Source organism: Pongo abelii, chromosome Y, assembly GCF_028885655.2.
Source record: "Pongo abelii isolate AG06213 chromosome Y, NHGRI_mPonAbe1-v2.0_pri, whole genome shotgun sequence".
Taxonomy (NCBI): Eukaryota; Metazoa; Chordata; class Mammalia; order Primates; family Hominidae; genus Pongo; species Pongo abelii.
The window spans coordinates 10575532-10600565 of NC_072009.2; the positions used below are offsets into that span (position 1 = coordinate 10575532).

The 25034-nt window shown below is 36.3% G+C and overlaps 1 protein-coding gene and 1 long non-coding RNA gene across 5 annotated transcripts in view; one reads left to right on the top strand and one right to left on the bottom strand.

Moving 5' to 3' along the window:
• The window catches only part of LOC134760968 (uncharacterized), a 52571-nt gene extending 42273 nt beyond the window's left edge, over window positions 1–10298 (bottom strand). The window contains exon 1 of the long non-coding RNA XR_010139095.1: window positions 9865–10298. This is a non-coding gene — a long non-coding RNA (uncharacterized LOC134760968). The remainder of the gene's footprint in view (window positions 1–9864) is intronic.
• Window positions 10299–10444: 146 nt separating this feature from the next.
• Window positions 10445–25034, top strand: part of EIF1AY (eukaryotic translation initiation factor 1A Y-linked) — a 62738-nt gene continuing 48148 nt past the window's right edge. For 2 of the 4 annotated variants that reach the window (XR_010139096.1, XM_054545333.2), the window contains exons 1-6: window positions 10459–10638; window positions 14289–14372; window positions 17263–17366; window positions 19162–19212; window positions 22734–22815; window positions 24150–24241. Coding sequence is in view for 3 of the 4 variants with exons in the window: in XM_054545333.2 (XP_054401308.1) it covers window positions 10623–10638; window positions 14289–14372; window positions 17263–17366; window positions 19162–19212; window positions 22734–22815; window positions 24150–24241 (429 nt within the window). In the remaining variant the exon portion in view is untranslated. Of the gene's footprint in view, window positions 10639–14288; window positions 14373–17262; window positions 17367–19161; window positions 19213–22733; window positions 22816–24149; window positions 24242–25034 lie in introns of all 4 variants that reach the window. The other 2 variants (XM_054545335.2, XM_063721500.1) reach the window with 2 other exon arrangements.

Below are 25034 nucleotides of genomic sequence, written 5' to 3' on the forward strand. Positions count from 1 at the left end.
CAGATAACACTCTATACTAGATCCCACCATGAATCTTGAATGAAGTCTGTAAACTGGCTGCAGCTATTCTTACCTTCAACCTGAGAGTGGTCCTGTTAATGCTGGTACCCACCAGAAGGCAGTTAATTCCATGACACGAGCAGCTAGCTTAAACTTATCAGCCTTTGCTATAAACAAAACTTTGTATTTCAAGTGAAGACTATCTCAGCCATAGACTGAAGTAGTGTGGTTATCCTGGGGACTTATTCAAACTTAAATAAAGCCCTTCTAGAAATCCAAACTAAGCCACATCTGTCAGCGAATTAGAAACAGAGCTACTTTCTGCAAACCTAAAGACGAGTCCAGACTGTGAACTCTGAACTAATTGTGGGGTAAAGGGATCCCTAATACAGCATGGCTGCTCTATGAAAAAGCAGCAAACTGCTTCTTTAAGTAGGTCCCTGATTCTATTCCACCCAATAGGGTAAGACCTTCCAAGCAGAATCTCCAGCCACTTTCTAAAGCCAAGTTTGAGTGGGTAACAAACCAATACCCATCTGGGGTAAAACTCCTGGAAGAAGGGGCACGTTGGCATCTTTGTTGTTTTTCAGTCTTCACAGGTGATACCTCTAAGTACAGAAAATCTCACACAACTAGAGTCTGAAGAAGACCTCTAGCAAACTTCAGCAGCCCTCAGAAAGAATGGTGAAACTGTTAAAAGAAAAACAAACAAACAGAAAACAATAATAATAAAACCACATCCAAAAATCAGCAATGTCAAAGATTGTAGGTAGATAAGCCCACAAAGATGGAAAAAAAAAGCAACACAAAAATGAAGAAACTCAAAAAGTCACAGTGCTTATTTTTCTCCAAATGACAACAACACATCTTCAGCAAGGGTCAGAACTGTACTGAGGGTGAGATGGCTGAATCGAAAAAAGTAGGCTTCAGAATGTAAATAAAAATAAACTTTTCTTAGCAAAAGGAGCATACTGTAACCCAATGCAAAGAAGCTAAGAATTATAATATAACAAAACAGGAGCTAAGAACTAAAACATCAGGTCTAGAAAGAAATGTAACCGACCTGACTAAGCTGAAAAACACACTACAAGATCTTTACAATGCAATCACAAGTATTATAGTATTAGTAGAAATATCAATAAAAGATAGACTGAGTAGATAAAAGAATGTCAGAGCTTAAAGAATATCTTTATGAAATAAGACAGGCAGAATATATACAGAGAAAGTAATTAAAAAGAATAAACAAAACTTCTTAGAAATATTAAATTATCTAAAGTGAACAAATGTAGAACTGATTAAGGTATCTGCAAAAGTGGTGAATGAAACCAATCTGGATAACATACTTCAGGATATTGCACAGTAGGACTTCCCCAACCTAGCAAAGTAGGTTAACATTCAAATTGAGAAAATGCAGAAGACTCCAGTAAGATACTCCATGAGAAGACAAGGTTCAATACATACAATCATCAGATATTCAAAGGTAAAAAAGAAAAAGAAAATGTTAAAAGCCGCCAGAGTGAAAGACCAGGTCACCTACATAGGGAAGACTATCACACACAGAAAACCTCTCAGCAGAAACCTTACAAGCCAGAAGAGATTAGGGGCCAATATTCAACATTCTTAAAAAAAAAATGAACCTGGTGTTTTACATCTGGCCAAATGAAGCTTCATAGGTAAAGGAGAAAATAAGATTCCCTTCAGACAAGCAAATGCTGAGAGAATTGGTAAGCATCAGACCTGACTTACGAGAGCCCCTAAACAAAACACTAATTGTGGAAAAAAAATTACCAACCACTACAAAAGACACTAAGTGAACACAACAGTGACACCATAAAACAACCTCATAAACAAGTCTGCAAAATAACCAGCGAGCATAATTATAACAGAATAAAATTTACGCATAACAATACTAACCTTAAATGTAAACGAGTTATCTGCCCCAGTTAAAAAACCCAACATGGCAGGTTGAATAAAGAACCAAAACCCATTAGCATGCTGTCTTCAAGAAACCTATTTTATAGGCAAAGACACATACAGGCTGAAAATAAAAAATAGAGAAAAATTTAACAACCAATTGGAAAACAGAAAAAAAAAAAAAAAAAACAGGGGTTGCAATCCTAGTTTGTTTAACAGTTGCTTCAACTTTAAACCAATAAAGTTAAAAAAAAAACAAAAACACACACACATACACAAAGAAAGGCATGTTGAAAAGTTAAATTCAACAAGAAGAGCTAACTATTCTAAATATATATGCTCACACTACAGAAGGACTCACATTTATAAAACACGTCATTAGAGATCTTCAAAGAGACTTTGAATTCAAACTGAATTCCTGAATAGAACAATAACACATTCTGAAATTAATGCAGTAATAAATTGCCTCTGAAAAAACAAACAAACAAAAATACATTACGTGATAGAGTCGCAGGTGAATTCTACCAGAAGTAGAAAGAAGAGCTGGTACCATTTTTCTGATACTATTTCAAAAACTTGAAAAGGAGACACTACTCCCTAACTCATTCAATGAGGCCAGAATTACCCTGATACCAAAACCTGACTGAGATACAACAACAACAACAACAACAACAACAAAAAGCTTAGACTAATAACTGTGATGAAAATTGATGAAAAAATTATCAACAAAATACCAACCAACTGAATCAAGCAGTACATCAAAAAGATTATCATCCACGATCAAGTATGTTTTAAAGATTATCCTCCATGATCAAATGTGTTTTATTTCCCGGATGCAAGGTTGGTTCAACATACATAAATTAATAAATATGATACATCGCATTAACAAAACTAAAGGCAAAAACCAAATAATTATCTCAATACAGGCAGAAAAGGCCTTTGATAAAATTTAATATTTCTTCATGTTAAAAACTCTCAGTGAACTAGATATTGAAGAAACATACCTCAAAATAGTAAGAACGCTGCATGATAAATACATAGACAATATCACACCTAATGGGCAAAAGCTGGAAGCAATCTCCTTGAAAACTGGCCCAAGACATGGATGTGCTCTCTCAGCACTCTTATTTGAATCAGTATTGGAAGTTCTGGTCAGAGCAATCAGACAAGAGAGAAAAATAAACCATCTTTAAATATAAAGAGAGTATGTTAAATTGTCTTTGTTTCCAGATGACATAATCTTATGTATAGAGAAACCCAGTCATCTCAGCCCCAAAGATTTTAAGCTGAAAAGCAACTTCAGCAAAGTCTCAGCATACAAAATCAATGTATAAAATTGCTACGATTTCTATACACCAACAACAGTCAAGCCAAAAACAAAATCAGAAACAAATTTCCATTCACAATTACATCAAAAAGAATAAAATACCTAGCAACAGCTAACAAAGGAAATGAAAGAGCTCTTCAAGGTGAACTACAAAACACTGCTCAAAACAATCAGAGGACAAAAACAAATGTAAAAACATTTTATTCTCATGCACAGACAGAATCAACATTGTAAAAATGGCCATACTGTTGAAAGTAATTTATAGATTAAATGCTATTTGCATTAAACTACCATTGACATCATTAAGAGAATTAGAATAAACTATTTTAAAATTTATATGAAATAAAAAAGAGCCCAAAAGCCAAAGCAATATTAAGAAAAAAGAAGAAAGCCAGAGGTATCACGTTACTCAACTTCATACTGTACCACAAGGCTATAGTTAAAATATTAAAGTCATCAGGAGTAGGTGGAAAAGCCTAAGAGATTCAATTCATGTTAACAGAATGTGGTTACTGAAGGGGACTGAGAAGCACAATACAGTCTCTATGATTAGATAACCCAAAGAGATACAAAACAAGAACCATAAATTGATAAAAATTTTATGCTGGTTTGCCTAAAATATTTACACACCAATCCCACTGAATTATTACAATGAATGAATTGGATTAGATGTTATAGTCACCTTTTGAAAGAACAGAAAATACCAAGGCAGATAACTTGTTCAACTCTATCAGTTTTAGGATGCAAAAGCAGCTGCATACTGCAAAAAAGAGACTGGTACTAGACTTATTAAACCAATTTGAAGAAGAGTAAAGTGAGAGAAATTTGTCTACTGTATAGACTTACTATAAAGGTATAGTAATGAAGACTTTGTTATTTGGCAAAAGGGGACAGACATAAATCAAGAGGCAACACAACAAATAACTGAGATATTGACTACGGAAGTCCAGCCAACAGATTTTTAACAAAAAACACAAAGCAATTAAGTGTAACACAGATAACTTTTCTATTGCTGGTGCTGGTATCCATTGAGAAAACCTTAACTTTGGTCTGAGTCTTACATGTTTTGTAAATAAAACTGATCTTTCTCTACTCTTCCTTCCCAAAATTATTAAAAATTATGTTGACCATGCTACTGTCATAGTGTTTCCTAACCTCAGTACTTCACTCTTATATTCCAAGAAGTGCAAATGATATCCATAGTCTCAAAACACACTTATATTTTATTTTTAATAAAAAGAATTAAGTTAAAAATAGGCAATAGGTAAGTCATTAATTTCTCTTTTTACTCTATTCTTTTTGGCCTCAACATATAATTAAATTATACATTGCTTTTTCTTACAATGAGAACAAAGGGGAGAAAAAAAACAGAATGAAGTTCGAGTATTGAAGCACCAAAATATTTTAAGGATATAGAGACAAAATAGTGGAGTCCAGAAACACAGGGGAAAAAATTAATAAAGTAAAGGTATATACTTGGTCTTTCTCAAAATTTATTTGTTCCTATTCAGAATAGAATGAAACTGATTTAGGAAATTACTCCCGTAAGCAAGCAGGAATGTTACTGGCAAGAGATTTCTCGGCATCAGGGCATAGACTTAAAAAACCGAGCTTTATTCAAAAACCTCTAAGAGTTAGTATACAAAAAAATTGGAAGTGAAAAATTCTAGATAGGAAATAAGCTTTTTCTGAGGTCCTGACCAGGGATTTAAGAAGATGAAAAATACTGCTGCTGTCAAAATTCTTGCTGACGAGAACAGGCGAGTTGTAGAAAAGGCATTGAAGAAAGACAAGCAGCTGAGGAGCCTGAATCCCTGTGTTATTATGCTTCCCTTTAAAGATACAGATGTGGTCTGTGAGGAGTGTTAGCAACATATTTTTACGGTTTGCTTTCTCCCCAGAATGCTCTGTTTATTGCCCTTCCTCTGACATTATTCCTGAGGTCTTGGCATTTTTTTAATGTACCTCTTCTTGAACAAGATTCACACCCTCTTTACCCTGACCCAGCTTCTGCCACCACCGTCACCTCGCCAGGGGATGGTCTCTTGCCTGAGCCCTTTAATGTTCAGGATTCTCCAGTATAATCATTTACAAACAAGCAGAACTAGACTGTTAGCCAATGGTCAGTCTTATCTCAATTTAAAACGTACAAGTTTTAGGCTAGGTGCAGTGACTCACGCCTGTAATCTCAGCACTTTGGGAGGCCGAGGTGGGTGGATCATCTGAGGTCAGGAGTTCGAGACCAGCCTGGCCAACATGGTGAAACCCCATCTCTACTAAAAAAAATACAAAAATTAGCCAGGCGTGGTGGTGCACACCTGTAATCCCAGCCACTCAGGAGGCTGAGGCAGGAGAATCACTTGTACCTGGGAGGTGGAGGTTGCAGTGAGCCGAGATGACACCACTGCACTCCAGCCTGGGCAACAAGATTAGAGTGAAACTCTGTCTCAAAACAAACAAACAAATAAAAAACAAAAAAAAAATGTACAAGTTTTATTTGGTCTCAGCTTCTATGTGTTTTGCGATCTTTCTGCTGCCTTAAATTTTTATATTGATTATGTGGCTGTGCACAGGTTCGCCTGTATCAGTTTGGTCTGGTCTACTGGGGCCTAGTTCTCAAGATCACTCTAAAACTATGTCTCTCATAATTTTGTTTAATAATCCCCATCTTTGGTTATATTGTGAACTAGGTAAGAGTGTGTCAAAACAGTCACATATTTGTTAGTATGTCATTTCATTTGAAGAGGACTACTTGACATATTACAGATGCTGCATGCAAACATTTAAAAGTTTTGAGAGAAGCCAGGCAGACTATTTTATGGTGAATAAGGTCTTGTTATTGGAAGAACAAAAAGATTTTAAATAATATTCTTTTGTCTCATATTCAAAGGACTTTTAGTATGTTCATGTCCTCATGAACAAAATCAAATGAAACTTTAAGGCAAAATAATGATCCAAATGAGTTGACTCATACTAACCAAGCACCTTGTCAGTTAGTCCACTGTAACTGCCTTTGCAAAATAACCAATGTTATTTCTATGGCCAAAAAGCAGTCTCAGTTCTGATAAGTACTTACATAAGCATAGCTCGCTCTGCTCTCTTTTGATTATTGGTTGCTTGGAATAGATTTTTTTAATCCCTTTACTGAAATATTTTGTGTGTCCCTAAGTATAACGTGAGGCTCTTTTATGCAGCATATTGTTAAATATTGGGAGCATTTTTAATCACCTTTTTTTACACTGTTATTTTATTGGATAATTTAACTTATGAACATTTAAAACATTTAAACAGCACAGGAGAAACTGCCCCCATGAGCCAATCACCTTCCATCTGGTCCCTCCCTCAAAACGTGGGGAATATAATTTGAGATGAGATTTAGGTGGGAACAGAGTCAAACTATATTGTTTCACCCCTAGCTCCTCCCAATTCTCATCTCTTTTTCACATTTCAAAACCAGTAATGCCTTCCCAATAGTACCCCAAAGTCTGAACTCATTTTGGCATTAATTCAGAAGTCCAAATCTGAAGTCTCATCTGAAAAAGGGGAAGTTCCTTTTGCCTATGAGCCTGGAAAATTAAAGCAAGTTAACTAGTTACTTCCAAAATATAATGGTAATACAGGCATTGGGTAAATGTTACCATTTCAAATGGAAGAAATAGGCCAAAGCAAAGGGGCCACAAGCCCCATGCAAGTATAAAATATGGCTAGGCAGTCACTAATCTTAAAGCTCCAAAACCTCATTTGACTCCGTATCTTACATCCAGGGGATACTGATGCAAGGTGTGAGCTCCCACAGCTCTGTCCCTGGGGCTTTGTAAGGTACATCCCCTGTGGCTACTTTTATAGACATGTGTTGAGTGCCTGCAGCTTTTCCAGGCACATGATGCAAGCTGCCTGAGGATCTACCATTCTGGGGTTTGGAGGACGGTGGCCCTTTTCTCATAGGTCCACTAGGCAATGCCCAGTGGGAACTCTGTGTGGGACTTCCAATCCCACATTTCCCTTCCATACTGCCCTAGCAGAGGTTATCTCTGGGTGCTTCACCCTGAACAGACTTCTGCCTGGACATCCAGGCATTTCCATATAACTGAAATTTAGGCAGGAGTTTCCAAGGTTCACCTCTTGTCTTCTGTGCACCCACAGGCCTAACACCACACGGACACTGCCAAGGCTTGGGGCTTGCACCCTCTGAAGCAAAGACCCAAGCTGTACCTTGGCCCCTTTTGGCCACATCTGGGGCTGGAGAGGCTGGAATGAAGGGCGCAAAGTCCCAAAGCTGCACAGGGCAGCACGACTCCGTGCAGCCCAAAAAACTGTTTTTCTTCCTAGGCCTCTGGGCCTGTGATGAGAAGAGCTCCCTTGAAGATCTCTGACATGCCCTAGAGTAATTTTCCCCATTGTCATAGCTATTAACATTCAGCTCCTCATTAGTTTTACAAATTTCTGCAGTCAGCTTTAATTTCTCTCCAGAAAATGTGGTGGTTTTTTGTCTTTTCTATCACATGGTCAGGCTGTAAATTTTCCTAACGTTTATGGTCTGTTTCCCTTCTAAACATAAGTTCCAATTTCAAATCATATCTCTCAAATTCAAAGTTCCATAGGGCAGGAGCAAAATACCACCATTTGTTTTGTTAAAGTGTATCATGTGTTTCCTTTACTCCAGTTCCCAAGAAGTTTCTCATTTCCATCTGATACCATCTCAGCCTAGACTTCATTCTCCATGTCACTATCAGTATTTTGATCAAAAACATTCAAGTCTTTAGAAAGTTCCAAAATTTCCCACATAATCCTGTCTTCTTCTAGGCCCTTCAAACTGTTCCAACCTTCCCCCATTACCCAGTTCCAAAGTTGATTCCACATTTTCACGTTTTCCACAATACCCCATTCCTGCTACCAATTCTCTGTATTAGTCTGTTATCACACTGCTCCAAAAATACAACCTGAGACTCGGTAGTTCATTAAGAAAGGATGTTTAATTGACTCACAGTTCTGCATGGTTGGGGAGGATTCAGGAAACTTAAAATCATGGTAGAAGGTGAAGGGGAATCAAGACACATCTTATACGGAGGCAAGAAGGTGAGCGAGTGAAACTGCAGAACATTTTAAAACAATCAGCTGTTGTGAGAACTCCCTCACTATCATGAGAACAGCATGGGGGTAACTGACATCATAATCCAATAGCCTTCCATCAGGTCCCTCCCTTAACACATGGGGATTATAATTCCAGGTGAGATTTGGGTGGGGACACAAAGCCAAAGCATATCAATGACACAGCAGTATTTATCTAATGGCCCTAGGAGCTATCTCTTTGAAACGTAAATGTAAAGAAAGTGCCCCTCTGTTTCCAGTTTCAGTAAAAGGTAAGAACTTAACCTCAGTAGGTGCTTTTCTCTACACTGCAAAACTACCTCCTGAGATTAAAGATATGAGAAGTCAGTTTCTCTTCTGATTAAAGACAATTAGCTATATATAACATGTGGTCTCCTGTTACCATTGTAAACTAAGGGCATGTGACAAATGGTGCCATTAAATTTTCTTTATTAAAGACTACTGATCAACCAGTAATTTCTTTTAAGAAAATTTGTCTTTCTTGAAGACTACCTTGATGCTTAGCTATATAAAAGGTAAGATTTCTTTTTGACTTTGTAATCTTTTGGTTGATTTTCTACAATGTACATTAAATTCAAATTTCATATTTTTAACAGTAAAACTGATTTCATTCTCTACTGTCTTTGTGGAGAGGATTTCTGGGTTCAGAGAAAATTTTATTTTTAACGTTATGTCTTCATCGCTAGGCTTTTAAAAACAAAACCATGAAGGCTTAAATTCCTTAAAACCAGTAGTGATGAGCAGGGTACTACCACTTACCTTGCAGAAAAAAAGACAGAAAAAAAAAAGATTAGGAGGATACTATACTATGTATATGATGGCCAATTGCATGCTCAACAAGTAAGATAATTTACAATAAATGAAAAAATTCCTGATACATACATACTATTTACCTTGCAGAAAGAAAGGGTAAAAAAAGGATTAGGAAGATACTGTACTTTGTATATGATGGCCAATTATACGCCCAACAAGTTATATAATTTAGAATAAATGAACAAATTTCTGATACATAAAAACTACCAGAACTGACTTGGGAATAAATATAATACGAATTCATAATCAAAACTAAGGCCGAGGACCATTTAAAGAATTTACATCAATCCTCAAATGTGTCCAAAAACACAGAAGAAAAAGAGACACTACACAATTCATTCTGTGAAGCCAGGATTGTATTGATCCTAAAGTCAAAGTCATCACAAGATACAAGCCAATATATCTTAACACAGATGCTAAGATTCTAAACATAATAGTAGCACACACAACAAATCCAGTAAATTAAATGATTGTATACCATAATCAAATGGAATTTATCTTGAAATAATTTGACCACCACAGCCAGTCCATTTGAGACATTCGGTTAAGCTATGATTTACTGTAAAGATTCAGATGCTTAGTCTCACTCCTCCCTATGTATATTTACCTTGCATTTCCTGTATATATTTACTGTCTACTTTTTGTCAGTATTCCGCTGGGTGCTAGCAATTGTAAGCAACAGATGCGGCTTCTGTACTTACATGGTTTACTGTGAAGTGGTGAGGCAGAGAAGACAGAGACTGAAAAGAATAGGCCGGGTGCAGTGGCTCACGCCTGCAATCCCAGGAATTTGGGCGGCAGAGGAGGGCGGATCACTAGGTCAGGGGTTTGAGAGCCTGGCCAACATGGTGAAACCCCATCTCCACTAAAAATAAAAAAATTAGCCGGGAAAATCGCGCCCTTGCACTCTAGCCTGGGCAACAAGAGCGAAACTTCGTTGTCAAAAAAAAAAAAAAAAGAGAAAAGTAATAAACATTCTGAACATAGAAGACCTTGTCCTAAGCCAGTCCTCCAAACTCACTGTATAAGAGTAAGGGCTCTCTTAAAATTTAGGCGTTTACAGTTAAATGACCCACTAACTTCTGAAACTGGAAGACGGTTTTTTAGCAAAGGACTCCAGGGCCCCGCCCATTTCATCCTTGACTCCACGTTCTCCATGCTGAGTCCCTCCCCGCTTCCTGTTTATTCATACTGCACCAAACTCTCCGGTATCCTGATGGAGTCTACTAGGTGTCAGTCATTTGGCCACGCCTCAGCCGCAGAGAGGCGGGGAGAAGTATCGCAATCAGCTGCGTCGCCTTTTGCTGACGCCAGAGAGTGCGCGTCAGCAGTTTATCAGAGAGCTCTGTAGCCAGCCTCTTCTGCGCACCCACCTGCGACATCTTAGTTCAGCCGGCTCTTAGAGTAGTAACCGCCAGAAAGGAGTCGGAAGAGGTCCCACGAGGCTGTCGTCATCGCCATGCCCAAGAATAAAGGTACTGCTGTAAGCCTCTGGGGCTATACCTCGGCTTGCTCTGCCAGTAACCCCGACGTCTGTTCCAGGCCGCAGTGACTGTTCTAACGGCGGTACTGGGCGCTGCGACCCCAGCACTGTGTTCGGGAAAGGAGCCGGGAATGCCCGATTTGGTCACATTGGGGTGGGACAGACGCCATTTTTGTGGGGCCTCCTTCGGAAGATAGCGGGCTTTTGCTGCTGATTTCACGCCAGACGGAAGGCGTATAGGTAGGGACGGTTGAGGGACCTTAACCGGACGGCCTAGCTTTCCAGAGTAGGCACCTGCAAACACTTCCCTGCTACTTTCCTGGAAGCAGTTCTTAACTTTGAAGACTTACGTATCTGAACAGTTAAAAGTATTGCTAAAGTTACTCCCTTTTCCTTGTTAAACAGTGGGGAAACCTTGAAGCATGTTTAGGTTCATCTCTGGCGTTTTACTCTTCTCCATCCCTTTATAGAGTGTAACATTCTTTTGCAGAAGATTTGTTATATATTTAGGCAAGTTTTCAGCTTCCGTATCCGATAAATATTGTGGGAGTAAAGACATCAACGTTCCCTTCATTCTGAGGCTAAACTTTCACACGAAGCTTAGACTTGAAAATAAGTTTACTCACAGCTTCTAAAAATAGGAGGTCTAACCTCGGCAGAACGCTTGCTCAGTCATTTCTGAAAGAAATTCTCCTTTTTATACACCTGAGGTAATCTTTCACTTTTAATGTCCTTGTAATTGCTTGAAGAAAACTGTAGGTGGAAACAAAATATTATTTTCCACAGGAGGGGACCATATTTTATAGTCCATAAAAACTCTGTTTAGATTATTCCTTCTTGGGACCCAGACCAATTTGTCTTCTTTTTACTTGCCGGTTGGCAGCATGGAATCTGTTTCATTTTCTCTTTATAGCTGTCACGACACACAACTCCTGAGGTACTTGGTGACAGTACAGTGCAGTGTTTTCTGGGCATTACTCTTTGCTCTCCCGAAAACCCACTAACGGGTTGTGCGTATAATAAGGTTGGTTTGTTTGTTTGTTTTACTGCAAAATTATTCGAGGATAAAGTGTATTCTGGGAGAAGTCTAATTAGAAAGAGTTAGCAAAGGCTTATGATTTTTCACTAACATTTTCTCAGATGGTACTGAACAACTTCATTAGGTATCTTCTTCTCACCTTTATTTCTAGTGATGAGATTCCCAGTTCTCTAAGCTATCAACTCTAAAGATCAGAGTATCTCCCTTTGCAAAATATCCGTTAAATCTTTGCTGATGTTATTATCCCTGTACCTGACTCTATCCTTAAATTGTAAGGCTTCCTTTATTCTTGTAGGGTAGAACTTTTAAACTGAGTTATGCCTAAAAAAGTTCTCGGTGAAGAGAGTATCTCCAAAACACATCGGATTTGTTTAAGGAGAATATGTGCATTTTTTGATCTTAGAAAGAAAACGAAATAAAATATTAAACGACTTTAATTTTTGTATGTTCATGCCTAGCCTCATTCCTTTAAAATATAATTTAAAGTGGATTCTGTTACATGATATCACAATAGAAGGGGAATGATCAGGTTTGGTTAATTCTGGTAAATTGAAAACAATTTTTTTTTTTTTATCATATGTGCCTTAATGGCCGGGCACAGTGGCTCACGCCAGTAATCCCAGCACCTTGGGAGGCCAAGGCGGGCGGATCACGAGGTCAGGAGATCGGGACCATCCTGGCTAACATGGTGAAACCTCCTCTCTACTAAAAATACAAAAAAAATTAGCCGGGCGTGGGGAGGCTGAGGCAGGAGAATGGCGTGAACCCGGGAGGCGGAGCTTGCAGTGAGCTGAGCTCGCGCCACTGCACTCCAGCCTGGGCGACTGAGCAAGACTACGTCTCAAAAAAAAAAAAGGAAGTATAGTAATACAGTGAACTCCTAGAAATCCATACCTCTAGGAATTACAACATAGATTCATTAAAGCCCTCTGTTACCCCTCCCAAGTTTCTTTTTCTTAAGATAATCCCCATCCTGAATTGAATGTTTTTATTATTGTGTAAAATTAGTGTTATCTTCTGGGCTACTTACTTGAAGGATACTTTTGAAGACCCTTAAAATTTTATGAGATGAGACTTAATAATGTAGAAGTAAAACTTGCTCATTTGGTTTTTTGTGTGTTTTTTGTTTTGTTTTGTTTTTTCATTTGAAAATCCAGATGCCTGTCAATATTGTCGTGGTGAGGTTTATCTAAATATGTAAATGAGCATGGGCCATATGTGGAATTACTTTTTCTTTGCATGCGTTAAGCTGGTATTCTACAGAAATCTTAGAAACCCATCTTCACATCAGAAAGAGGGCATCCTTTGGCCTATACTTGTGAAGAGCTAGAGTAAAGTGCTCCCACCTTTGAGATTGCTAAAGTTGCCATTCTTTTGGAAATTTATGAGCTAATCATGAATTAGGCATTTGAAAAGCTGCCAGACTTTTGTAAAACCCAGTAAGCAAAGCAGGTATGATCTTCGTCCTGACGCAGCTAAGTTCAGGCACGATTAATGGCTCGAAATACAGAATGTGTTTTCCTTTGTAGAAATTTAGTTTTGGCACGCCCTAAGAATGCATCAGAATCTGGATAAATCACAGAGTTGTGGAAGCCCAATTGTCTTTTATAGTGGCACCGAACAATGTGAGACTGCCGCAGAGGTAGTGGGGTGGATTCAAGAAGTTAGATGTCTGGCTTTACGGTGGCCAGGTATATGTTTTATTCTATTTGCAGTGTTAACGTTTTTATTCAAATTCTTCAGTCAATCCCTTAATATTAGTGTAATTTGTAGCCTTTCTCCCTCCTTTTGGAAACGGCCGCTATTTTGGTTTACGTTCTCTAATGGGGATAAAATGTTATGGAGAAGTACCCCAGTCCCTTGATAATTCAATAGAAAATCTCACAAGGAAATACTCTGGATGTGTTTAGTAATAAGCAAAAACTTAAAAATAGAGTGAAACATGATGGCAGTTGAAATAGTTATCAGAAGTCTAAGGAAGTATATATGTAAGCTTTAACCCAGAAATTATATTTCTGTTCATTTATCTTGTGAAATTTGTTTGTGGAATAATATTCAATGCAGCATTATATAATAAAATTAAAACATTGGAAGAAATTAAACTATTAAGTATACTTCAACCTTTAAAATGTTTGTCCAGATCTGCAGTTATTGAAATGAAAACATATTCAGGACAAATTGTTGAGTGTAGTTAAAATATGCTATAGAAGAAAATGAATGAAGTCCTGTTTTTATTTGGAAAATGTGAACAAAATATTCATAATAGATATCTTTGGGTAATAAAATGTTTCTATTATATAGTTTTATATAAGATATATTCTCATTTCAGAAGTATCCAAACAAATGTCCAAGAAGGATACTATTGATATATATCAGGTAAAAGACTTAAAAAGAACCTTTGACAGGTTCTGTTAATGAGATAATGTTAATGTTGTAATGTAAATTAAACACATTTATTATGTGTTTAAATGATATATTTTTAATTTTCCTGCAAGTGGTTTCAAAAACAAACTTCAAAAGCCTTATTTTGTTTTATAGTTTAGTTTATATGATATTATGTAGATTTTAACATTAATTTTTTATCTACTCTTTTAATTAATTAGGCAAAGGAGGTAAAAACAGGCGCAGGGGTAAAAATGAGAATGAATCTGAAAAAAGAGAGTTGGTGTTTAAAGAGGATGGACAAGGTAAGACTTTTCAAGTTAGGCTTCTTTTACTAATATGTGTTGTTGTTGCTGTTAATATAAATTTCAGTCTTTCTCCTAAAGGAATCTTAATCATTATCCTGAGCAGTTGTCCCTGTGTTTCCATTTCTCTTTTCCTCATTTCTCATCATCTACATTTCTCCTATACTTGTTCATTAAATAACGATTTCTTGGATATACCAAGTCTGGATAGAGGATTCGATGGCAGCATTTTTGTAGATATACGTTCAGTATTTTGTGTGGAAGAACACAATCTAGCTGATGCCTGCAATCCCAGCCCTTTGGAAAGCGAGGTGGTTGGCTTGCTTGAAGCTAGGAGTTTGAGACCAGCCTGGGCAACAGGGTACAACCCTGTCTCTACAAAAAAAATAATAATAATAATACAAAAATTAATGAGGCATGGTGTTACACAACTGGAGTCCCAGGTTCTTTGGAGGATGAGGGGAGAGGATAGTTTGAACCCAGGAAGTCAAATCTACAGGGAGCTGTGAGGGTGCCACTGTATTCAGCCTGGGTGACAGAGCAAGACCCTGTCTCAAAAAAAATCCAAAAGTTCAAAGCAAATTAAGCATAGACTGTGATCATTAAATATTCCATACATTGGTAATGAGTAATGTTGTACCCTATTAGACCATGGTTATTTGTGAGGATAAAATCCCAAAACCTTTTTGAACCACAAGTTCTTCAATGCAGCTAGTATATAATCATAAAATGTAATACAATCCTAATAATTGACTAACCCCTTGAATTGATAACGGAGGTACCGACTAACATACAAAAAAAAAGTAAATTTATTGGGCCCCTTGCTTTTTTTCTTCTTTTTTTCTTTAAGTGATGAACTTAAGAAAAATTTGTGATATTAGTACACAACAAAGTTGCATGTATTCTTCATCTACATTCACTAATTTTTAACCTTTTACATCTTTTACTTTATTTCTATCTCTGAGTATCTGCATGTATACATGTTTTTCTAACTATTTTGAATTTTTATACAGATAACTAGTAATATGAATTTACAGACTTTAGCCCTAAATACTTCAGCATATATCTCCTAAGATGAAGCAATTCTCCTTTACTAATTACAAACAACATATTTAACTTTAATGTAATACTGTTACCTACTTTATACTATGCTGTTACAAATAGGTAACCACTAACCGCATATGACTATGTAGATTAATTTAACTTAAAATTTGGATATGTAATAGTTCCATCACAGGCAAGTTTTCCTGGAGTGCTAACCTCATAGATAATCCATATTCAAATTTCTTCACATTTAATTATTTTCAGCATGAATACATTTATTGTTTAATAATTTATAAGAAAAGCTAGGTATGTTTCTATAGAATTTTTGGTAGTCATTTATGTTCTAAATAGAAGCCACTAAAAAATCAACATCTTTTAATTATATGAAACATATTTTCTGGCAAAAGACACTTATTTAGCCTTCATCTTTTTCACTTCTAATAGATGTTGACTTTACTTTCAGGACCAGTTTTTTAATTTTCATTCTCATTTTGTTTTTATTTTTCTCCATGTTTCAAAAGTGCTTAGTGATAAGCTGAACTCACTGGATTTTTGTAAAATGGATCAGTTGCCACATATATAACCCCACAATGCAGCTTTTTTTTGTTTTTTTGAGGCGGAGTCTGGCTTTGTCAGCCAGGTTGTAGTACAGTGGCATGATCTCAGCTTACTGCAATGTCCGTCTCCTGGGCTTAAGCAGTTCTCCTGCCTCAGCCTCCCTAGTATCTGGGATTAGAGGTGTGTGACACCACGCCCAGCTAAGTTTTGTATTTTTAGTAGAGACGGGGTTTCACCATGTAGGCCAGGCTGGTCTCAAACTTCCGACCTCAGGTAATGCACCTGCCTCGGCCTCCCAAAGTGCTGGGATTACAGGCATAAGTAATCATGCATGGCCTTTCACTCTTATTTTCTAAGAACTTTGGAATAATCACCAAGGTATTCTAAAGTAAACAGGAATTTTTAATAGTTAAGCTATTGTTTGTCATTTCTGAGTTTAGGGATAGTGAAGATAGAGTTAGGGTTCATGTGAGAGACTGATGAAGCATTATAGTGTATATTTTGAAATGTGCCACTTGACGTTCAAAAGCAGAGTGTACAATCGTGAAAACAAGAGTTGACTTAATCAAAATGAGTGGGTAATTAAAATGCCTCTAGTAACAGAAATAGCTTGTCATGGAAATGGCATTTGTAACCCTGAACAAGTTACTTGACTTAGTCTTTTATTTACTCTAAATTTAAAGGTGTTAAAGTATATGAGCATAGCTGGGAGAGGTGTAGAAGTTGACAGATAAAGAATTCTCTGGTTTCCCTTGATAAAGTTAGAATATATGTCATTTTGAAATACGACTCTGAATAAATTACTCAAGCTTTTTGCTATTTGTTTTATCCTATTTTTCTTTGTAAGTAGTTTGATCTAATTCAGCAGTAAATGGAGCTTTTATTAACAGATAAATTTCTTTTTTTGTTGTTGTTATTGTTGTTGGTGGTGAGTTTTGATCTTGACATCCAGGCTGGCATGCAGTGATGCTATCTCAGCTCCCTGCAACCTCTGCCTCAAGAGTTCAAGCCATTCTCCTGCCTCAGCCTCCTGAGTAACTGGGATTACAGGCATCTGGCACCAAGTCTAGCTAATTTTTCTATCTTTAGAAGAGACAAGGTTTCACCATTCTGGCCAGGCTGGTCTCAAACTCCTGACCTCAGGTGACTTCAACTGCCTTGGCCTCCCAGATTGCTAGAATTACGGGCATGAGCCACCGTGCCCAGCCCAATAGCTAAATTTCAGTCATTACATTTTAACCAATGTTGAATGGGATCTCAACCTTTTTTTTTTATCTCCCCTTCTCAGAGTATGCTCAGGTAATCAAAATGTTGGGAAATGGACGACTGGAAGCATTGTGTTTTGATGGTGTAAAGAGGTTATGCCATATCAGAGGGAAATTGAGAAAAAAGGTAGGTGTGTAGGTTTCTTTTCAATAAAAATTTGCCGTAAAAAATGTCTCTGCTTTAAATACATGGTCCAAGCAATTTATTTTTGTGAGTTCCCAAAATAATTTATACAACGATTCATGTGACAATGTGAATAAATAGAAAATGTGTTTGATAACTTTTAGATTTACTTTTAAAGACTAATTTGTTTGTTTAACTTCTGTTGTATTCCTACCAGAAATGTTTACTCTGATTTTAGTATTGAAGAAACCAGACAAATATAATATATAACACAAATGGTCTTGACTCAATTAAATGTTAATGCTGTGAAAGAAGGAAAAATTTGGGAATTACTTTAGATTAAAAGACATTGATCAGTGCATATCCGTTCATTAGGTTTTGGATTGGGGGAAACTGTTTTAGGTGGTACTAGGAAAATTAAAATATGGAATATGTTAGACACTCTATTTGTTAATAATACCACATCAGGTAGTTTTATAAATTACACTGATTAAAAGTCTCTACTACTCAGATTTTTAATTAAAATAATAAAACCTTTGTTTTGGCTGATCTCTGTGGAAGTATTAGCCAGCATACACCTGTAGTCCCAGCTACTCAGGAGGCTGAGCCCAGGAGCTCAAGGTTCCCATGAGCTAAAAATTGTGCTAATGCACTCCAGTCTGGGTGATAGAGAGAATCTCTATCTCAAAAAGAAAAAAAAAAATCTTTTTGGTGTGTTAGCATTCTTTCTTTTCCGAATTAGTGACACTTTTAGGGGTTCTCTTAGTCCGTTTGGGCTGCTCACTGACTGGGTAGATTATAAAAAACAGAAATTTTATTTCTCATAGTTTTGGAGAAAGAGACATCTATTTAATATTTGGTGAGGACCCATTTCCTGATTATTATGTGGCGCCTTCTGGCTTAGTCCACACATGGTGGAAGGGATGAACTAGCTGCCTTGGGCCTCTTCTATAAGAGCAAAAATCTCATTCATGAACGATCAGCCCTCATCACATAATCACCTCCCAAAGGCCCAACCTCCTAGTACCATCACCTTGGGGATCCAAATTTCAATATAAATCTTTCGAGGAACACAAACATTAAGACAAGAACAGGGGCTATATTTATGTAGACTGGGTGCTTTATAGTCATTTTGTGTAGATACGTCTTCTGTATTTTGGACAATTACATGTCTCTCAATTTCTGAGACAAAGGATCATCTGACATTTTAAACTCTTGAGTAATTGAAATAAAATTGCTATATATTTTTTAACATTCTAAATAAGAAAGTTTTAACAAACAACTGGGTACTATAGTTTTTTCATGTCATACCTTAACTATGTAGTACATACAACTATGCTACAGATATATATATATTTCAGGTTTTTTTTTTTCTAATTTATTTTTATTTTTTGAAGCAGCGTCTCACTCTGTTGTCTAGGCTGGAGTACAGTGGCACAACCACCACTCACTGCAGCCTTCACCTCAAGCAGTCCTCCCGCCTCAGTCTCCTAAAGTAGTTGGCAGGTACATGCCACTACACCCAGCCTTTTTTTTTTTTTTTCCAAACTCTTTGTACAGTCTAGGCCTCTCTACATTGCCTAGGATGGTCTCAAGCTCCTGTGCTCAGGTCATCCTCCTGGCTTAGCCTCCCAGAGTGCTGGGATTACAGGCATGAGACACCTCTCCTGGCATCTAATTAATTAATTTTTTTTTCACACTAGGTGAATAGTATACTTGTTTTGTGGGAGGATTCACTAAATATTCTTTTTATTATTTGTTTTTATTTTTAAAATAATCTGCAGTAAATTTCTTACAGGTTTGGATAAATACATCAGACATTATATTGGTTGGTTTACGGGACTATCAGGTAAAAATAACATTTAAAGTTGTGTTATGTCTTTGTGTTTAAGCAGTTGTTAATGTTTGGAAGGTAACTATACTAGCATCTTTGACCCATTCCAGCCCAGGTTGCTTTCTCACCATTCTGCCTGCCATCATCATTTATTAAGGGCCAGTTGTATTTAAGACTATACTGTTTTTGAAATTTGAAATAATTCTCACAGATAGTTAATGGTACATATATTTTTGTGGAAAAACATAAATTTTTTAATTCTTTGTTTTCATTGTTAATATAATGTGCAGTAAATATTTTCTTGCAGGCTTAGACAAGTACTGTAGATCATCTGTCCTCATCCATTTAAAGGCCAATGATGTTTCAGGCATTCAGCTAGGTATTTCAGACATTGTAGTCCCAAATGCTGGTCTGTTAAATAGTAGTGGTGCAGGCTGAATTTTCAATGCTCTGAAGTCAAATTAGGAGATACATAGTTAACAATGTTTTTCATGGAGCACAATTGTTTACCTTTTTAAATGAGAAAGTGTATAAGGTAGTAATTTTTATTAGTGTTCTAATTTGGCAAAGCAAAATTTAATCTGGAGACTCATTTACCTAATATTATTTTTAATATTATTTTAATATTTTGAAATTTAAAGTTCTTGAAATCCAAATCTGGGAAACCACAAGTCTAGTTGATGCAGTTGAATAAGTCTGTTCTCCTCTAAAAGTTTTATAGTTTGGTAGTGTAAAGTTAAGACATGCATACCAAGTAGTTAACGGTACAAACTGTTGTAAAGTACATGCTATAAAGTGAACAGTGTATAACAAAGACAGTAGTAGCTGTTTAATCTCCAGCCTTGAAACTATTTACATGTTGTAGGTCTGTTTAATCTCCAACCTTGAAACTACTTAAACATGTTGTAGGTCTGTAAAATACATTTTACTTCTACCCGTGGAACTCATCACCGTTGTTTAACCACATTGAGAAACTACTGCTATGTCTATATTTTTATTCTCTTGATATTAGGTGGAGTTCTCTGTAGTCATCTGTTAAGTCTAAGTTGTTTTATAATGTTCAAGTCTTCTGTTGATCTTTTGTCTGATTGTTCTTTTCATTACTGTAAGTGGCATATTGAAGTTACTCTACTTTTCATCTTGAGAATTTCTACTTTTTACATGACTTCAGTGTCTTTCTTGACTTTCTCTGTTTAAGAAATACCCTTTTCATAATTTCCTTAATATTTTTAGACATGATTTCTTTTTAAGTCTTAGATAAACTAAGTCCAACTTCTGGGATTCCTCAGGAATAGTATTTTTTTTCCCTGTGTTTGAGCCACTTTTTTACATCTTTTTTTTTTTTTTTTAAGCTGAACATTTTAACTACAACATAGCAGTTCTGGAAATCAGATTCCTACCTCTCAGGGCTGTTGTTGATACTGCTTGTTTGGTGACTTTTCTGAACTAATTCTTTGGCCATTGAATAGTTGGTTAGTTTAGTGGGCAGTTCATGTTTGAACAAAGATTTCATTAAAACCACCAAGACTTTAATCATTTAAAGAGGAATCTTGTACATGTAGAGAAATACTTTCAACATTCAGCCAATGTTGGTCAACTGACAACTCTTCCTTAGTCTTCATATCTTGCTATGCAGGATCTCAAGTTCAGTCGGGGGTAGTATTAGGGCTTTCCTGTATTTTTCCTTATCATGTGCACTACTCTGAACATATATTTGGCCTTTTAGATTTGCAGAAGTATGTTGGACTTTACAAATTTCCTATGGATATCTCACTCCAGAGCTTTTTTAAGATTTTTGGTTAGTTTATTTTTTGTCCCAACTGTTATTACCACTTAAGGCATGTTAAAAAATTGCCGCAGATTATTTTTTCTACAAAAGCCCTGTGGGGTAAACCACAGTGAATAAGCTCTGAATCAAGTGAGTTAAAGGAAAGTTCTTAAAATGGAAGTTTCCAGGAACTTCCAGGAAGTTCTCTATAGAATGGTGTTATCAAAGAACTTCGGACTTGTTCTGTGCTTTTCAGTAGCTGCTATTCTGGTGGTTTTTATTAAACTGAAGTAAGGTATGGGAATAGGGGAACTTAAAAGGCCACACTGCTTTTTCTTAGTAAGATTCACCTATTTTTCTTGAATAAACGCTCCTTAGTGTTTATTGCATTCATTTGGTTAATTTTCAGATTTCTGATATTATGGATTTTGACCATTTTGTCAATGTTCATATTTCTTTTCTGAAGGAACAAATTTTAGCAAGTCCTTATTCTGCCATTCCTGCAATCACTGCAAGAAGGCATTTATTTTGATAGACTTAATTACACATTGACTTTGTTTCTTTTTCATATATCAAATAAAAAGTTGTACTGTGCTTTTAAAATGTTATTTTTATGTCCATTATATTATTCTAATTATCATTTTAACAAAATCTGGTTTGCACATTACAGTTTGAAAAGTGTTGGTCTATTTCATACTGCCATTGTGACAGATCACTTTAGTTTACATCTTATTTATATTGTAAATTGTAAGCAATCAGAACCCCTCCTCACCCCAAGTTGGATAAAATACTTTCAAATGGGGACTTGTGAACATCTTAGGAAAGTGGTTCTTAGTGTTGGCATTAGAAACACCCACCCAGAAGAGCTTTTAAAAATATGCATTCATGTACTACACCCCAGGCAGGTCTACTTTCAATCTTAAGGAAGTAGGTATCTATCTTTAAAATCAAGCTGTTTTTCGAGTTCCATAGACAATTCTGTTAGATAATCTATACTAAGAACTACTGATGCATAGAAAAGTTTATTATTAGTATTATTTATTTTTTATTTTTTGACAGAGTTTTGCTCTGTTGCCCGGGCTGGAGTGCGGTGGCTTGATGTTGGCTCACTGCAATCTGCACCTCCTGGGTTCGTGCCATTCTCCTGCCTCAGCTTCCCGAGTAGCTGGGGCTACAGACACCTGCCACCACGCCCAGCTAATTTTTTGTATTTTTAGTAGAGACGGGGTTTCACCGTGTTAGCCAGTGTGGTCTTGATCTCCTGACCTCATGATCCGCCCACCTCAGCCTCCCAAAGTGCTGGGATTACAGGCGCGAGCCACCGTGCCTGGCCTAGAAAAGTGTATTACCTTTTTAACATCATTATTCTTTACTCATTTTTAGTTTTGAATTGCAGTGTTTGACCTAAAAAGTTTTATATTACAATTTTTTTAATTAGTCTTTTGTTTTTTCCAAGAGACTTCTAATTAAAAGGGAATAGTAAATAAAAGCACTGTGCTTGCCTTTTGTGCTTTTATTAAAGTGAAATCTCTACAATCTTTCCTAAGCTGTTAATCATTGTTTACTAATGAACATAAACCACTTCCTAATTACTCAGACTCAAGAATTTTTTTCTAGAGGGTATTGGGGTAGGCAAAGAAAAGCAGGAGAGTTTGTAATAAACGGTATATGGGATTTTTTTAGATGTGTTCATTTTGAAAGTAACTTGTGAAGCAACTGGTGATATTTTGGTATAAGACGTTTTGAAAGTTATTTGTTTATTTCTAAGGATAACAAAGCTGATGTAATTTTAAAGTACAATGCAGATGAAGCTAGAAGCCTGAAGGCATATGGCGAGCTTCCAGAACATGGTAATATCAAAATGATTTTATCTCCTTGTTATTTGATATTAATGTTTGTTGGTATTTAGGTGAAGCTATTTCCATAGAACTCTTGTTTTACATAGTGTTTTAGTGAATACTTAAAAATTTTTTATAAGTAGTGTTGCCTATACTTCAGTATACTTATGATACTTTGGAAAAGATATTAATAACTGGAAATCTCTAATAAAGACATTGTGAACTTGAAAGTAGAAGTCTCTAATAAAGAGATTATGAATTATGAAAGTTCGTTTAGTGATGAGTTTATGAATTCATAAGCTCTGGATTGTTATATAAGATCTGTCAAAGGAATACGTTTTTTATTGTGTTTTTCTAAACAGTTCTCAAGACTGGCAGTTTTCATTTAAGCAAAGGCAACAAATGTAATACTAATGTTTGATTATTATAGAAAAAAGTATTCATCTCAGCAAAGTTGTAACTGTGGGATTATTTTTAACAAACAATTGTGTTTTCTTTTTCTTAAAGACAAATACAATGCATACTTACCGCGGAAAACTTGACAAGATTAAAATAAGTCCCTCATGACACCATCAAAGAGAATATGCACTGTTGGAAAGCCTACATATTTTACTAGGCAGCTGTTTTCATTATTTATCACATTGCATTTTATGAAAAGATTTTTATATAAACATGAAGATCCTGATGAAATTATTGGCATTTCAGGAAGTGCTGAAAGTTTCACTTTCATTACTTAGGGATAAGCATGATCATGATTTAACCAAGTATTTCTCACTGATTTGATAAGTCTGTTTAAATAATTGGTTAACTAGCTGTTGTAATTTCAAGAGAACTTTATGTATCTTGAGGATAAATTGTTAACCTGTGCTCAAATCCCTTTTGAAGGCTACATGGAAATGTTTGGCTATTGAGTTAGTGTAGTCAGAGTCTGCCTACCATACTTAAAGTATGTTTTGTATATGTGCTAAGTGATAATTAAAAATACCTTTTAAAAACAAACGAAAAATAGAGCACACTACAGCACATTCGTTCTTTGTTTTTTGAGACAGAGTCTTGCTCTGTCACCCAGGCAGGAGTGCAGTGGCACCATCTCAGCTCCCTGCATTCTATGCCTGCCGGGTTCAACCTATTTTCCTGCCTCACCATCTGCGACTACAGGCATTTGCCACCATACCTGGTTAGTTTTTTTTTTTTTACTTTTAGTAGAGACCAGGTTTCACCATGTTGGCCAGGCTGGTCTTGAACTCCTGATCTCAAGTGATCTGCCCACCATGGCCTCCCAAAGTGGTGGGATTACAGGCAAAATCTTGATTATATAATCAGTATGTCTGTTATTTTACCTTTAGCTAAAATCAATGAAACAGACACATTTGGTCCTGGAGATGATGATGAAATCCAGTTTGACGATATTGGAGATGATGATGAAGACATTGATGATGTAAGTAAATAAACCTAATAGGTTTTTTGTTTTATCTATGCATTATCTGTAAACTTTACAGTCCTTTGGGATATTCTTTACTGCAGAAATCAATTTTAGCTTTGGCAGTAGGCACTTCATAATCAAAGTTAAGTAAGAGTGTCTAAAGAGATAGTTTTGAGAACATGTCCTCTATTAAGAGAAATGCTTAGTATATTAAAAGAAGAATCTCGTTTGAACCAGTTTGATGCAGCATTGAAATTATGACATACTTGAAAGGTTTGTTAAAATGAAGGGCCTGTTGCCAGGGCATGTAATAGAATTACATGGTTGAGCATCAGTTTGTACTGGCCAAACTCGTTTTGGAGTTAGTTTGTGCTTATTTTATGGAAATGATTGTTTTTCCTAGTAACAAAGCAGCACAGTTCACAAAGCAATAAATGCTTCAGCTCTCTTTTTCAGTTAACTATATTGAAATTAAATTCACCTTGATTTTTCTTCCTTCTCTCTGAGAGAGAGAGGGGGAGAGAGAGAGAGAGAGAGAGAGAGTGTGTGTGTGTGTGTGTGTGTGTGTGTATTGGTGGTGTGTGGTGTGTATGGAATTGGTGGTACAGGTTATACTTCATTTGCACTTAGGTTTTTTTGTCAATATCCCTATAATAAAAATGTTGTTCAGAAACCACCTGTATATACACACCCAAAAGTTATGATTAATTAGTTACTAAAAAGAAATTATAGAATACCTAAAGCAGTTGTTCTTGATGTAATCTGTGCAATTACCAGAGCTTTTAAAAATTATAAAGTCCAGCCGGGC